General features: G+C 40.9%; 1 protein-coding gene across 1 annotated transcript in view; it reads left to right on the top strand.

Annotated features, from left to right (window-relative positions):
- The first annotated feature begins 5,602 nt into the window (after window positions 1-5,602).
- prkcha (protein kinase C, eta, a) overlaps window positions 5,603-16,719 on the top strand; it is a 31,746-nt gene continuing 20,629 nt past the window's right edge. The window contains exons 1-5 of the mRNA XM_037694901.1: window positions 5,603-6,141; window positions 12,343-12,406; window positions 15,614-15,767; window positions 15,855-15,889; window positions 15,979-16,061. Of these exons, the coding sequence (XP_037550829.1) occupies window positions 5,791-6,141; window positions 12,343-12,406; window positions 15,614-15,767; window positions 15,855-15,889; window positions 15,979-16,061 (687 nt within the window). The 5' untranslated portion in view covers window positions 5,603-5,790. The remainder of the gene's footprint in view (window positions 6,142-12,342; window positions 12,407-15,613; window positions 15,768-15,854; window positions 15,890-15,978; window positions 16,062-16,719) is intronic.

Genomic DNA, 16,719 nt, shown 5'->3' with positions numbered 1-16,719 from the left:
CTGGTTGTAACACATGAAGTATAAAACTATACACTCATTTATCAGTTCTTTCCTTTTCCACAAATCCATCAACTTCTTCATCTTCAGTGTCTGAGTTTAACCAGAATGAATACACAAGGCACACCGGATTATAAGGCTCACTGTCGATTTCTGAGAAAATTAAAGGATTTTAAGTGCGCCTTGTAGTCCGAACAATACGGTAAAAACTTTTGACAACTGGGATCAACACGAGCATATTCAGTGTACTGTTTTAAAATGATAAAACTACATGTTATCAGCTGCTGCTGAAGCACTTTCAGTGTGTTGTTTCACAGATTTATTAATCACTGTGTTGTGTTTTTTGTGTACAGGGTCAAACTGTTTTTACGTTGGGGGCGGAGTGGTTCTTGAGGTAGCACTGTAGGATCCAGTATCTCATGCTGGGTGTGTGTGGGGGTGGGGGTTGTGTCAGTGGGATCCCATCAGCCCGGAGCTGAGCTCTTAATGCGGCCCTGACGCCTTTCTGGCGCAGGGGCCACGCTGCCTCACATCTGGAGCCAATTACCCAGGAGGGGCTGTGATAGAACCGACCCCCCCCTCCCCTCCCTCCTCCAGCCTCAGTCGCCCTCGTCCCGCTGCTCCTCCATCCAGAGCGGTCTTGACCACTCGCACAGCTGCATTCCTCCAGTTTTCACTTTTCCTCGTGAAGAACATCCTCCAGTTCGAGCAGGGTCTTCTTTTGTTCAGATAGCTGATGAAGAAGAGGAAATGGAAGTCTAATAGATTAGAAACCAACACTTTCTCTTCATACTCCCCCCCCCCCCCCCCCCATTCTTTACTTTTTCACCCTCGTTCTCCCATGGTGAGGCAGTAAACACCATGTTGTGAATAACGCCTGTTCATTACCAGATGTGTGATTTATGGACTTTTTTCCACACATATGTGTTCAGCCTTACCTGAGGGGAAGCTGGGGTGTTGTGGCCAAACCTTAGTGGGTGGGTGGGGGGGTTTGGACCCAATGACTGATGGGTGTAACTGAGTTTTGTCAGTGCAGGAGGTGAAGTTGGAGGTGAAATAATTATTTTCTCACCGAAGTCAAAAAAGATAAGCTTTAGCATATCTCAGTTGTGTCCTGCTTGGTGGACCCTGTTTGGCATCAATGCTACGCTTCATTTGCTGCAGATATAGGAGGGGGGGGGGGGGGCCATAGGGGGGATCTGAGCAGAGGACCAAGCTGTTCTGGGTTACAAACATAAACTAGACCCTGGATGGTGAAAATGATGTGACAACCCTACAAGTGGCTTAAATTAGGTTGTACGCAGACAGAAATCAGCTGCGAACTCAAACGGACAACTTGTGCAAAAGAGACGCGTTCTGATGTGCAATGTGGATTTAATGCTCACACGTGTCCGAGCGATTATTTAGTTGAAACACAGAGGAGTCGAAAGCAATTCTGTTTAACAGAACAAAGCAACATTAAACTAATCTTCACACACAGAAGAAAGAATACAAGAAACAGCCATGAATATGTCTCAAACAGCAAGAAAAGTAAATGGATAATAATATTTCACTGCAGTACACAAAATACACAACAAAGCCCCATTACAGCTCCACATCTAACTTTACAAAACTTTATGTGCTTCTATATAAAACTTAAAGTATTTAGAAAATTGAAACTCATGCAAAGACTTTTTTTTTTCAATTAAACCAAACAAAACACATCTACATTAAAAAAAAACAAAAAAAAAACAAACGTCTCATAGACTAAAGGCATGCACATCACCCGCCATCTTTTATGCCAAAGTTTTAAACTAACATCATCTTCTGTTGAGAAATCAGGGACAGTTTTTGTGAGAAATGTGCAGTCATGCAACAATGTGAGCTGTCACCATCAGAGTATGTGTTTTGAATCACTCTCAGCTACTACCACATAAGATTTTGGCCTAATGTGTTCACAATGGACTGAATTACAGCCATTTTTATTTTAATCTCATTAGATGTTGCAGCCTTCTTGAACTAGCTTGACTCCAGTCACTCGTAAATATATATTCACTGATTACTTTTTGACGATTTTGTGTTTTGTTGTTGCGTTTTACTCTTCAGAATGTCCTCAAAAGTCTTTTTTTTATATACCTTCTGCTGCTGCAGACCTCCATAAAGTCAGATTTGGACCATGACAGCAAGTCACTGTAAAACAATCGACCTTGAATGTAGAGGAGGCACCAAAGAGTTGCTGCTGCTCACAGAAGAAGCAAAAGAGAGCGTGAAGGTAGAAATGGGAAGCTTTTTCAGAGAAGGGTGGAAGGTGGTGAATTCAGCAGTCTTCTCCTGCCCTCTGCTGGAAAGGCTGAATCAGAATCCGTGACCTCTGACCTTTCTTATATGATATACAATCACAAATCCCACTCAGTCACCTTGACTCTGGAGCCTCAAGTAAGAAACAATATAAACAGTGTTTATGAACATAAACTAACATGTTTGGATCCTACTGGTTTGGGTCATCTGCAGTTTCAAGTGTTTTCTTCCAGTCTGACCCACTGGAACTGAAATCCTAGCTGCTGAATGCCGTGAGTCGTGCATTCACTCGCCTGCACCGATGCGATCCACAGTCTGCCTGCCTTCTCGTCACGGGCCTCTCCTCTGAGCAAGGTCACGTCTGAGAGGTTGTTTACAAGACGGTCTGGATCCGAGGGATGTGCAAGAAGTGGGACCTCGGCTTTTTATTTATACCAGCTGGAGCGGAGGGATGTGGAGTGCTGACATTTGCCAGAGAGGGGTCAGAGGTCAAGTCTAACACCAATAAAGTGAAGACTTTGATCGTGGCATTTATGGATGGAACGGGCCTCGCTCCCTCAGAGGGAGAGGAGGAGAGCGAGTGGCTTTTAGAGGAAGAAAGAGAAAGTCTTCACAGCAGGGGAGAGAAAGGAGGGATTTAAATGGCTTTACTTTTAGCTTAGATTTATTTTCCTTTAAAAAATGCAGCCTGGAATCCTGACATATGATGTTACTAGATCTGAAGGTCTTTGTTTTAGTTACTAGATCTGATCAGAGCAGTTCATTTGTCCCTTTAAGAAAATTAATAACCATGAAACAACACGGGCAGTATTTTCTCACATTTGTGAGATTTTATGCTTTCTCAACTGGCAACATATTGTTGGATTATTACAATCATGTGTGTATGACGGTGGAAAAAATTTAACATTTAATTATTCAGACCTATTAAAAAGAACGCAGTGTTTCATTTGTAGCAAGTTTAATTTGATTGTTTTATTAAAACCATGTGAAACGACTGGTTTTATTCAGTGAATCTAAAACGCCTCTTTACTAACACCTGGTGGGTGAAGAGCAAAATGAATGTTAATGATTGAGGAAGAATATTTACAGGTGCTTTTAGAATATCATAAAAATGTTTATTTATTTCAGTAATTCCATTCAAAAAGTGAAACTTGTATATTATATTAATTCATTCATTACACACAGACTGATATATTTTAAATGTTTATTTCTTTTAAAGTTGATGATTAAAACCCCAAATTCAGTATCTCAGAAAATTAGAACATTAAGACCAATAAAAAAAAAAGATTTTTAGAAATGTTGGCCAACTGAAAAGTATGAACATGAAAAGTATGAACATGAAAAGTATGAGCATGTACAGCATCAGTACTTAGTTGTTGCTCCTTTTGTCTGGATTACTGCAGCAATGCAGCGTGGCATGGAGTGGATCATGTCTGTGTCACTGCTCAGGTGTTATGAGAGCCCAGGTTGTTCTGATAGTGGCCTTCAGCTCTTCTGAATTGTTGGGTCTGGTGTATCACATCTTCCTCTTCACAATACTCCATAGATTTTCTATGGGGTTAAGATCAGGTGAGTTTGCTGGCCAGTTAAGAGCAGGGATACCATGGTCCTTAAACCAGGTACTGGTAGCTTTGTCACTGTGTGCAGGTGCCAAGTCCTGTTGAAAAATTAAATCTGCATCTCCATCAAGTTGGTCAGCAGCAGGAAGCATGAAGTCTCTAAAACTTCCTGGTAGACAGATGTGTTGACCTTGGACCTCAGAAAACACAGTGGACCAACACCAGTAGATGACATGGCACCCCAAACCATCACTGACTGTGGAAACTTGACTCTGGACCTCAAGCAACGTGGATTCTGTGTCTCCTCTCTTCCTCCAGACTCTGGGACCTTGATTTCCAAAGGAAATGCAAAATTTACTTTAATCAGAGAACATGACTTTGGACCACTCAGCAGCAGTCCAGTCCTTTTTGTCTTTAGTCCAGGCGAGACGCTTCTGACACTGTCGCTTGTTCAAGAGTGGCTTGACACAAGGAATGTGACAGCTGAACTCATGTCTTGCATACAGTCTTGCATACATCTGAGCGTGGTGGTTCTTGAAGCACCGACTCCAGCTGCAGTCCACTCTTTGTGAATCTCTCCCACATTTTGGAATTAGTTTTGTTTCACCATCCTCTCCAGGGTGTGGTTATCCCTATTGCTTGTACAGTTTTTTATACCACATCTTCCCTTCGCCTCTCTATTAATGTGCTTGGACACAGAGCTCTGTGAACAGCCAGCCTCTTTAGCAATGACCTTCTGTGTCTTGCTCTCCTTGTGCAAGGTGTCAATGGTCATCTTTTGGACATCTGTCAAGTCAGCAGTCTTTCCCATGATTGTGTAGTCTACAGAACTAGACTGAGACCATTTAAAGGCCTTTGCAGGTGTTTTGAGTTAATTAGCTGATTAGAGTGTGGCACCAGGTGTCTTCAGTATTGAACCTTTTCACAATATTCTAATTTTCTGATACTGAATTTGTGGTTTTCATTAGTTGTCAGTTATAATCATCAACATTAAAATAAATAAACATATATCAGTCTGTGTGTAAAGAATGAATATAATATACAAGTTTTACTTTTTGAATGTAATTACTGAAATAAATCAACTTTTTCATGATATTCTAATTTTATGACCAGCACCTGTATATACTGTACAGTAGTACTTTTTCTTTTAATTTTGTTCATAAAAAACTTTTCATAAAAAATACATTTTTTTTAACTTTATTTGATTTTGTTTTGAGAAATAACTAAGTATTTACATATTTAAATTTTAGTGAAAATTCATGTCTAAGAAGAAATTATGTATCGTTCATTGGATCTTTTATTCATCTAAATATGATGTTAATTAAATTGCCTTAAAAGAAGCGATATAATTAAAAAATATATATTTATATATTCATTGTAACACAAAATGTGGAACATAGTTGTTTCAGGAGCACAATAAATCAAACATAAAGATGTTAACAAAGAGGTACTAAAACTATAATCAGCATTAAACTTTTTTTCAGAACTGTTGCTGCAACAATGGATGGATGGATGGAAGGAAAATGCTGCACTTCGCAGTATTGACCAGCAGGGGGGGCGCGCTCCCTGAACACCAGCTGACAGGTGAGCGTCCAGCGCACCTTTCAGCTGTCAGAGCGATGCATGACGGTTAGTGTAGTTCTACCTTCCTGTCTCGGAGTAAGAACTACATTTTGCACCATGTGACAGAGCCGTCAGCCTGAGTTTGTGTGTTCTGTGACAGAATAATGCGGAACTCGAGCTCAGCATGATTCTTCCTATTTACAGAAAGTTGGTGGAACAGGTTCGAGACTCGGCGTCTGCAGAGAGGAGAGCAGCAGTCATGTCACGATGGTTTTAACAACGCGAGCACTGTTTGCTCCTATAACTAAGAGGGCGTGAACGCTTTATTTATATGTATTTTTAAACATTTTACATATTTTTTTTCCTCACTTTTGCGCACGCGGGCTGCCTCAGAATGCGCTTTAATGGATATCTGAAGCTGCGGATCGGCGAGGCGCTGGACCTCAAACCGACAACCTTGTCCACCCGCCACACCGTCATCTTCAACAAGGCTCCCCAGGTGCTGGACCCGTACATTGTGGTGAAGGTGGACGACTTGAAAGTGGGCCAGACGCACACCAAGCAGAAAACCAACATGCCCACGTACAACGAGGAGTTCAGCCTGAACGTGCACGAAGGGAAGCAGATCGAGCTGGCTGTTTTCCACGACACTCCGATTGGATACGACGACTTCGTGGCCAACTGCACCATCCAGTTCGGAGACCTGATCAAAAGCTCCAACACCGGGGAGACCTTTGAGGGATGGGTGAGTGAAACCCCGAACCTATCAGGCGCAATCAGAACTATAGACCCACTGGTTCACCTTCAAACGATGATGTGAGAGGTACAGTATGTGGCAAGTTCTTGGTCATTTCCAGTGAAACACCACAGATGATGACAGTGATGATTAATGCAGGTGAAACGCTCTAATCACAAAATATAATTTAGTTCATCTATTTATTAGCAGTAAACAATACAGATAAGAAAATGCAGTGTAGAAAATAGCTAAAAACTCAAGGAGCCTATAAATCATAATAAGACAATCGGTGATATATAAAAAAAGTCAGCTAAGCTAAATAAAAATGTTTCGAACATTTTAAAACATTTCATAGAGAAGCACTTGCGAAAACCTTTATAGTGTTGTGAAAGTTGCCTCTTCAAGTGAGAAGTTTTGGTGGATATAGATTTAAAGTCTGAAGATTCAAATGGGAACGTGTTTTACAGTTTTCTATGAATATAAATCTTTTGGCTTTTCCCTCTTCAGGGGTCAGCACAGCCAGTCCTCCTCCATCTCACTCCGTCCTCTGCATCCTCATATATTTGAGAAATATTGATATAAGTGGGGGAAAATCAATAAGAATGAATTACTTTATCCACATAATTTTTTTTACCTTTAAGAAATTGAGATTTGGGGATTTTGTTAGTTACCTGAACAGCAGACCGTTAAAAGCCGTCTTATAGTTTATTACGGTTGTAATTTCGTCTCTGCAGCTCCACACAGGAGGAGACACGGGTTCACTTGATTGCTCATCTCAAAAGAATCGAGCTTTGAGGACAAAACTATCTTCATTCAGCGATAACATAAATCCACAGAGTACATCCTGAGTTTGGATGATCGCTTTATTTTCTTGTAATGCTGTCATCTTGTGACTTTGAGAACCACATTGTCTTTTTTAATTATTTCCCTGTTGCACATTTTCTTGAATTGAGAGACATGAACTGGTCTTTTGTTGAGTTATCTAAAATAACCGTGTTAAAACTAAAGTTGCACTTAATTTAATTAAGACCCCACAAAGTGAATGGCAGGGTGTCTTGAGTGAAAACAAAATGCATTTTGTTGGTTCTTAACAGTAAAACTCAAGTTGGTACCATTGACCACGGCTGAAGAAGTGGTGGAAAACAGGACTTTAATTTAATCCAACTTTTATTTTCTGCTGTGAGTTAATGGAAATTGCTTTAATAGTTCAGTAAACTGGTCACAGTTGGACCTCCCTTATTTGTCCTGACCTCAGAGCTCATTTAGGGTTTACCATCAGAGCCCAGACTCTGTGAAGGACAGTTCTTCAGCTGCACCGTCTGTACTCACCAAATGCTTCATAAAATCATTTTCTTTATCCACTTCCCCTTTCTGGGTCATGGGGAGCAGACGTCTATCTCCTGCAGTCAATGTGTGAGAAGCAGGGGCCACCCAGGACTGGTCTCGAGTCCATCACAGGACCAAACAAGATAAACAACCATCAAAGCCTTCGCTCGCACTTAGTGACTATTTAGAGTTACCAGTAACTTTATATATATATAACAGCTGTAACCACTGCTCCTCCGTGCCGCCCAGTGTGAAACCATGCAGGGCGATCGTGCAGTTAATTCTAATCTTGGCAAAGTGCACAAACACAAACGCTCAGCGTCCACTGCCACACAACCTGCGCCGCCGTTATAATTACACCTAAGGATGTTTTCGGCCGTATAAGGTTCATCACAACCAGAGAAAGTCCAGTTTCTGTGAAAATACAGAATGAAGGCTGCGTTGAATAACTGCTGAAATTAGCTATTAGCTGGAAAAAGGAAAATTATAGCTAATATTAGCCACAAAAGCAGCTAAAAGTAAATAAAGAGGTGCAGGCTCTCAACGCCACTCTGAAGCCCCGCCCCTTTTAAGCCGGGGAATCACAAACCAGAAGTTGACAAATAAAAGAACAAATAACCTTATTTAATTAAAGTTTCTTCTTATTATTATTATTTTACTATTTTATTTTGTACGGATATTTATTGTCCACTTTAATCTAAGGCTTTTTATAACATTCTTAGTGATGTGTTAAATTAAAATTTAAATACATGTGCAAAAGACTGAAATAGGATAGACGTAAGAGTTCTTTTATATTTACAGCTGCTTCAACAGCTGAACTTTTTGATTGCTGACAAAACACAAAGTATGCAGAGGTAGTTATAGTAAAAAAAAAAAAGATATAAAAAAACAGAATACGTTAATATTGCAATTACACTGTTCAAAAACATGCATGTTAGACTGACTGGTAACTCTAAATTGTCCTTATAGTGGTTGTCTCCATGTGTCCCTGTGATGGACTGGAGACCTGTCCAGGGTCTCTTCTCGTCCAGTGAATGATAGGGACACCAGTGACCTCCATGACCTGGAAAGAAAGAATCTGGTACATGGATAGGTGGATGTTGCAAATGATGATTTATTTTTTTAATGCACACAAGGGAGCGAGTGGAAACTGACCAAAACATAAAGTCTCACATTAGTCCCACTTTTAAACTTTAAAATTAAACTTCACCCATTTCAAACCTGCGTTTTTTTTTAATTTTGTTGTTTTTTTAACTTACTTTCATTCCTCCGGGTCGTCTCAGCCTCAGCAGGTGTTGGTGAACGTAACCCGGACCTGTTCAGACCTGGATCTGAAGCAGGTTTCTCACCGTGCACCACCGAGCTGTCATCACACAAACGATTCACGCTTGTGCACTCGTTCGCCTCCAAACGACCGTCTGCTCGTTTAAAACCCCTCCTTGTCGGGTTCTTTTCGATGCACAGTGTGGATTTAGCAGTTTTTGTTGTGTAAAACCAACAAACCAGCATGCATTAAAAACAAATACTTTAATAAATCAACGTGTTTAAGTTTTATTATAAACCTGTTTTCATCAGCAGATTTGGAAAAGAAGACGAAAACAGTTAACTACCATTATTTTCTTTGTTTTAGGAGTAATTGCAGAATCATTTAATGTAGAAAATGTAAATGCATGAACTTGTGTCACAGCTTAACAGCTGCAAAAGCAAGAATTAACGCCTAAGATTGCTTTGTGCACACCAAGACCCTGAGCTTTGTGAGGAAGTGGTGTGAAAGTGGAACTTGGTCTGCAGTCGTTCTCATTTTGAGGCTCAAGGCTGTTATCGGCTCGATCTGAGCCACCGAGGGTTTTTTGAACTTACTCGTGCAGAACGAGCGCTGGGCTGGTTCTTTGCGCACACGAGGCGCAGGCCTCCACACGCCCACGCCGCTGTTTATCAAAGTTTTTCCCACAGAGCTGATCGTAGCTGCCAAATAGCTCGTTTTCTGTTGGCTGCTATCCAGCTGCTCATCTTCCTCGCTTACGTTTACCTCTATCTGCATGAACTGCTAGACAGATTTTAATGAAGCCTCCAGGAAAAGATCATGCATCCCTCTACAACCCAATTCAAGATGGCTACCACAGTCGTCTGACCTTTTAAAACCAAAAAAATGGCAAAAATTCAGTCAGCTTCACAGATACTGAGCTAGAATTCGGTGTGGTAGTAGCTGAGAGTCATTGATAACACATACTCTGAGGTGACATCACACAGCTTGGAATGAAATTACACATGGCAGAATTTCAGAGGTTTGTCCAAAACGGCTCCAACTAAACCTAAGATGATTTTAGTCTAAACTTGGGGTGATGTGCATGAGTTAAAATAAATTTTCTGCTCTGCTCAGTCTTCATGTTTGAAACTGAACAGAAGAAGTGGCTTCTTAGACCTCAAAGGTAAGAAAGAGAAAGCAGCCCTTCAACATGTTCCACATTTACTGACATTTAGACTCTCGTACATCTGTTTAAATATCATTTAAAGACTTCCTTCTTTGCGATGAAGCGTGAAATGTTCTGCTTTTTTAAAATACAGGGCGAAATTTCCCGGCAGTGAGCGCCCTATTTCTGATCAAGTCTGCCTTTTCTGTCTCCCAGACCTGCAGCAGCAGACACTTTGATATTTTATCTCCTCAATTTGTTTTATTTGTTGTCCTAAATGTGCACGCTGCTGATTTTATGACTGAACTATGGCCTCACTTGTTGAGCAGACTGGAGGGTAGAACAAACAATGAATGTGACTTCTAATCACTCAGGGCTGGGCGTACTTGTATATGACAAACCTGGCAACTCAGCTGCCCCCCCATCAGTGTCGGCACAGAGGACGTCTCACCATGGACAGCTTAACTGACACAGGATGTGAGCAGCTGGCTGAGAAAGAGGCCTTTTCTTGAAAAAAAAAGAAGCTCCGAGTGTCTGCCTTCGCTGTTTTCATTCTGCATGTGTCATTGTTTTGCTGCTTCAGTTTTTTCCAGGAAGCGTATGTTAACAGAAATAGATCTTGGTTTAAGCGTAGGATGACGGCCCAAGTTTCCACTCAGTAGTCTGAGCCGGAAGCAGAGTCTCTCTGTGTGCCAGGCAGTGTCCACCTTCAGCGAAACCTTCGTCCCCTGCAACGCTTTGAATGTTATTCATGCGACCGCCCGACCCGTCAGACCTGCTCAGCTGGGTTTCTGTCGCGTTCACAGTCTTTCATCATGACGCAAATGCAAAGGAATGGAAAAAATGCAGAAACACTGCTGCTTGTTCTGAATCTGGAGCAAATGGCATCTAACCAAAAATATTTATCTTTGGTTGTTTCATTTTATTCACTCACCATCTCACTCGTGTCTGTTAGCAAAACGTCTCATGAAGGATGGATTTTTATGAAGATTTCATAAAGTTATCACTGGGTGAACACCTGCACATGATTACATACTGTAGTCGGCTCTATTCAAGATGGCCGCAGCAGCTAATCAACCTTAAAAATGACTCGAAATAAGTCACTTGTACAGATACTTAGGCCTGTCGCGATAAACAATAAATCAATTAATCGCGTGATAAATGAAAATGATCGACCTCATTTTTATTTATCTGCTTTATCATTTCTTCTTGTCTCTTTTTCTACTGAAAACACCGGATGACAAAAGGCTCAACTCCCGTGCTCTTCACGGACCCTTCCCTTTCTCTGTAAAATCCATTTTAACCGTCCAAAATCGCGGTTTTGCATCATGCCCCAGTGTTGCCAGATCTCGCGATAGAAACAAGCAACCAGCTCTATGAAAACAAGCCCAAAACAAGTTCAACTGGCAACCCACCACATTGTGTAAAACAGGCCATTTTAAAACAGTATAAGCATACATTTATTATGACATTACACATAAACAACAGCTAAATTATGATAAACACTTTGAATAACATGCTTTTAAGCTCTGATAAAAACAATACATTTTACATATGTAATTTCTTCTACATATTTTTACAAACTAAACATCCTTGCATCTGCGTGTGAGTGGAGCCCCCTAGTGGTCGGCCACAGTATGAGTGTTTGGGGTGCGCGCCTACAGACGTATTTGTATATGTCTATTTATGTCTATATGTGCGCCTGTCGCCTCGCCAACTTGGGCAACCAGGTCCTACTCAACTTGGGCGGGAGCGATAAACAGGAAATGGGGGCGTGGAAGGGACAAAACTACCTACTACCACTCATCTTTTGCTTTATTTTGCGGAGCTGGGAGATAATCAACTAGTTTCACTCGGAAAGAAAGTCGAGCCCAAATAAGCAACTTCATGTTCAAACAAGCCCCAAAAAAATGCAACCCGCGACTCACAAGATTTACAAGTGACTTTAGGAAAAAACAAGCCTATATTTGTTTATAATAAGTGGACTTGGCAACTATGGACAGCCCATGTCACGTCAAGAGGTCTCCCTCCCATTTTTCTTAAAGAGACACGCTCCTCGCTCCCTCACTATCCATCCTTCGGTTCAAACAGTCTTACACTGCCATCCGGTGGTCAAAAAAGGTACTACACTCAAAACAAATTAGCCAAAATTTCTTTGTAAATTTGATAATAATTACTAATTATTGTCAAATTTCAAACAATATTATCGTTTATCGCAATAATTTCTGAGACAATTAATCGCTCAGTAAAATTTGGTATCGTGACAGGCCTACAGATACTGTGCTCAAGTTTGGCGTTTGTATCCGAGTTGTCCACAACTCACACTCAGAGTATGTTATGAATAGCATTTTGTGTGAAATTGCAAATAAACGTGTTTTGACCAAAACGTCTACATTTCTTTAAGAATTACTCGGCTTTCATTTCTTTCTGTTGTCGGTGTGAGGATTCAGAAATAACTTTGTGCTCTTTACAGATGGACTTGGAGCCAGAAGGGAAAGTTTTCGTCCTCATTACTCTCACCGGATCCTTCACCGATGGTAAGGCCTCAAATTTCCTCACTTCTCTGCTGTTTCTGACCTCTCAGAGAAAACCGGAGCGACCCAGTCAGTCCTGTCTTTGTTATCTTTAAAAACATTTTCCTGTTTGTTCTGAGCACTTATTGCATTTGTCTGATAATTGGTGCTTGTTGTGCGGTTGTGTAATTGCTTTTTAAGTGTTAGGTGCACTTCATCAAGCCAGCTTGTTGCGATGAATTAAAGCTTCCTCATTTTGACAGATTAATACGACAAAGTAAATAATCTGGGGGGGGAAGTTGACTTGCAGGTCTGGTAAGAGAAAAGTTTGGTCGACATGCTGATAATCATTTGCATCATTTTTCCGAGTTATTATCTCATGCTTACTAAGCAGAGGTGCTTCCTGTCTGTTGCCTTCAGGTTTGACCTTGTTTAAACCAAACGCTTGAATGTTCAACTAAACTAACTCCAATCCTAAGTCCTGGTTCAAGACTTGTGAGGGTCAAGGTTAGGCTTCATTACAAGAAACAAACATTGAATGCTTTTAAAAATTGTTCTAAACCAGACTATACATCTCCCAGAAGTAGAGACAGAAAATAAAATTGGTAGGGGACATTAAATTATTTTGTTTGGTATCATAGGCAAGCCTATACAAAAGGAAATGAAGTAGAGTTTGACAACAGGCACTTACAGTACAAAAAAGTGTTAAAATAATAAAAAAAATAAGTTAGTTTATTGTACTACCCCCAAACGTTAACGTCATTGAGTGTTTTTATTATGGAAGGGTTTGATACATTACATTTTAATATACATCAAGGGGATGTAAACTCTTCAAATCTTTTTTTGTTTTGTTACATAAATGTTTGAAGCATCTTTTACGTCATTTAAGGTAGAGAAGTGTATACTAGTGTGTGGAACCTTTAACTCCCCCTTTTCTTTTGTTAAAAGCAGCCACAGGGACAGAGCGTGGGCTCGAAGGTTTCCGTAACGCACGTGTGGTTTGTGTCGCTCATGTAGCTACACTATACTGGCTCTGAAGCCCACGTGGTGTTTGTGAAGCAAATGTTTTACATCGATTTGTGCAGAAGGCTCAAACTGTGCTTACATTTCTGTCTGTGATTTCATTAGTTTTCCTTCTGCTGAATGAGTGAGACGACTTGATTGAATTATATTTTACAGTGATGAAGTACTGAAACGTTTCAAAGTCAAACAGGGAGTGTTGGGACATTACATTAGACATGGAAAAACTGACTTATGCTTCGTGGTTAATGTAACACTGTGTTTTAAAGTCATTCATTAAGCAAAAATTTAAACCAATAACCTGAACACATTATGTGTGGTCACTCACCTGCACAGTTGTCATATAAACCTGTTTATTTCTAAAGCTTCTTTTTATTTCTGGATTTTCCCTCTTCAGGGGGTCTCACAGCGAGTCATCCTCCTCCATCACTCTGTCCTCTGCATCCTCTGTTCTTACTCCAACTACCTCCATGTCCTCTCTAACTGCATCTCCTCTTTGTCTTTTTCCTGGCAGCTGCATCTCTAACATCCTTCTACCAGTATACCCACTGTCCCTCCTCTGGACATGTCCAAACCATCTCAGTCTGGCCTCTCTAACTTTATCTCTCAGTTGTTCAACCTGTGCTGTACCTCTGATGATCTCATTCCTAATCTTATCCATCCTTGTCACTACTAAGGAGAACCTCAACATCTCGCATCTCCTTATATTCCTGTCTCCTCTCTTCAGTCCTCTCACTGTCATATTTCTTCTTGGCTAACCTCTTTCTTTGAAGATCTTCCTGCACTTCACTATTCCACCACCAGGTTTTCTTTATCATCCATTCTCTGTCCAGATGAGACACCAAGTACCTTCCTACCTTTCTCTTTAATTACTGTTACTGTAGTAGTCCAGTCATCTGGAAGCTCTTTCTTCCACCCAGAGCCTTTAACAGCTTTCTTTCTTCTTCAGCTTCCACTATTTGGTCTTCTTCTCTGATTTTACTCTTATTCTCTTCTTCACAACAACAGTCTTTCTACACACAACCATCCAATGCTGTCTGGCCACACTCTGCAACAACCTTACGGTCTCCAATCTCCCTCACGTTTCCTCTTCAACAGAGAATGTAGTCGACCTACTTACTCCTTCCTCCACTATTATCGGTCACTATGTTCCTCCCTCTTTTGGAAACAAGTGTTGACAACAGCCATTTCCATTCTCTTAGCAAAATCCACCACCCTCTGTCCTTCCTGGTTTCTTTCCTTGACACCAAACCTGCCCATCACTTCCTCATCTCCTCTGTTTCCTTCACCAACATGTCCATTCAGGTCTGCTCTAATCACCGCTCTCTCCTCCCTGGGAATACTCTCTATCACTTCATCCAGATCCTTCCACACTTTCTCTTTCTCCTCTATCCAACCTGTGGAGCATAACCACTGACAACATTTAGCATCAGACCTGTTACTTCTACCTTCAGGCACATCGCCCTATCTGACACTCTTTTCACCTCTACTACATTCTTTGCCAACTCCTCCTTCAGGCCCACCTTTACTCCATTTCTCTTTCTATCCACACCATGGTAAAACTTTAAACCCTGACCCAATGCTGCGAGCCTTGCTGCCCTTCCACTTGGTCTCTTGGACACATAAAATATCTACCTTCCTTCTCTGCTTCATGTCAGCCAGCTCTTTACGTTTGCTTGTCATTGTCCCCAGATTTAGAGTTACAACCCTCAGTCCTACATTCTTGACTTTCCTCTTGTCCCTCTGTCTCTTGACATGCTTCACTCCTCAAAGTCTTCAATCTAACAGTAGCACAATTCTACCGGCACCCTGTTTATCAACAGCACTGGTGGCGGTCGACGTTAACCCGGGTCTCGACCGATCCGGTATGGTGTCACTTAGATGAGCTCACATGTTGGTTTTGGCAAAAGTGTTTTACATCGGATGCCCTTCCTGATAAAACACTCGCCATTTTATAACTACCGTATTTCATCAGTATTTGTTCTTTCATTGTTTAACGTTTATAGTTCAGCCCTGGAGTCTCATGCACAGTGATAATTTTAATCTAAAGCAAAACAGAACTGGTATGTTGGACGATAAATGTTTGTGATTTCGTTCCTCTATGTCGCCCTTTTCACACACAAGTATCAAAAGACGACTTAAAGCCACTTCACACTGATTAAATCTTACGTTTATATCTGTTGTTTGATCCCAACCTTTCCTCATCACCAGACGACGCTGTATTGAAAGAGAACACCCACAAGCAGTTCACCAGGACGCGGCAGGGGGCCGTGAGACGGAGGATCCATCAGGTCAACGGACACAAGTTCATGTCCACGTACCTCCGTCAGCCCACCTTCTGCTTCCACTGCAAGGAGTTCATTTGGTGAGAAAGTCAAACAAATTGACTCACTGCTGATTGAACCTGTGTCTGTGGATGAAATCTGATTGTTTTAGTCGATCTCTGTTGCAGGGGTTTTTTGGGAAAACAGGGTTACCAGTGTCAAGGTGTGCAACTTTTTCTTTTTGTCGCTGTCTCCTAATCGTACATTCACAAGGTGTGACAGTAAGTTTTATTTCTGATGTTTTTTTTTTAGTGTGTACCTGTGTAGTTCATAAACGTTGCCACCAGCTGGTTGTTACGGTGTGTCCCCGGATGAAGAAGTCCCCAAAAGAGCAGGTAGCTGCAGCTAACTCCATTAAAACAGCATACACTTTGTCTTTTTCTTGTCATCAAATCAGTGATAAAACTAAAGAAAATACATTTTGGGCAGAAATGGTGAGCAAATGATGAATGCTGAAGAACTTTGATGAAATTTGATGAAAAGGCTAAAACTGAGTTGTCAAAGCTAAAAGAAACAGCGTACTAGCCGAAGGCTAATGGGCACAAAAAACTAGCTAAATAAGCAAAAATAAAGCTAAAAGCAAAATACAGCTAATATATGCTAACCAAAAACAGCAAAAACAAATTGTGTACACAATATCGTTCCACCTCATGTACCACATGTGAGGCGAATGACAATAAAGAACCTTGAACTTGGACTTGAAATTACAAAAACATTAGCTGTCAGTAGCATAAAACTAGCTAAAAGTAGCAAAGGGTGGCTAAAAACTAAAAGCAGCTAAAAGCTAGCTAAAAGTAAGAAAAGGCTAGCTAATATTAGCAAAGGTCTAGCTAAAAATAACAAAGGCAATAACTGCAAAAGACTTGCCAAAAATAGCAAAAGGCCTGCCAAAAGTTATAAGTACCAAAGCGTTACTTACCTATAGCAAAAAGCACGCTCAGAGCTTGGGTAATAAAAGAGTAGCTAAAAGTAGCAACGGGTGTCTAAAATTTA

The sequence above is a fragment of the Nematolebias whitei genome, chromosome 21 (genome assembly GCF_014905685.2).
Source record: "Nematolebias whitei isolate Nwh7 chromosome 21, NemWhi1, whole genome shotgun sequence".
Classification (NCBI taxonomy): domain Eukaryota; kingdom Metazoa; phylum Chordata; class Actinopteri; order Cyprinodontiformes; family Rivulidae; genus Nematolebias; species Nematolebias whitei.
This window is presented reverse-complemented; position numbering and strand designations above follow the sequence as displayed.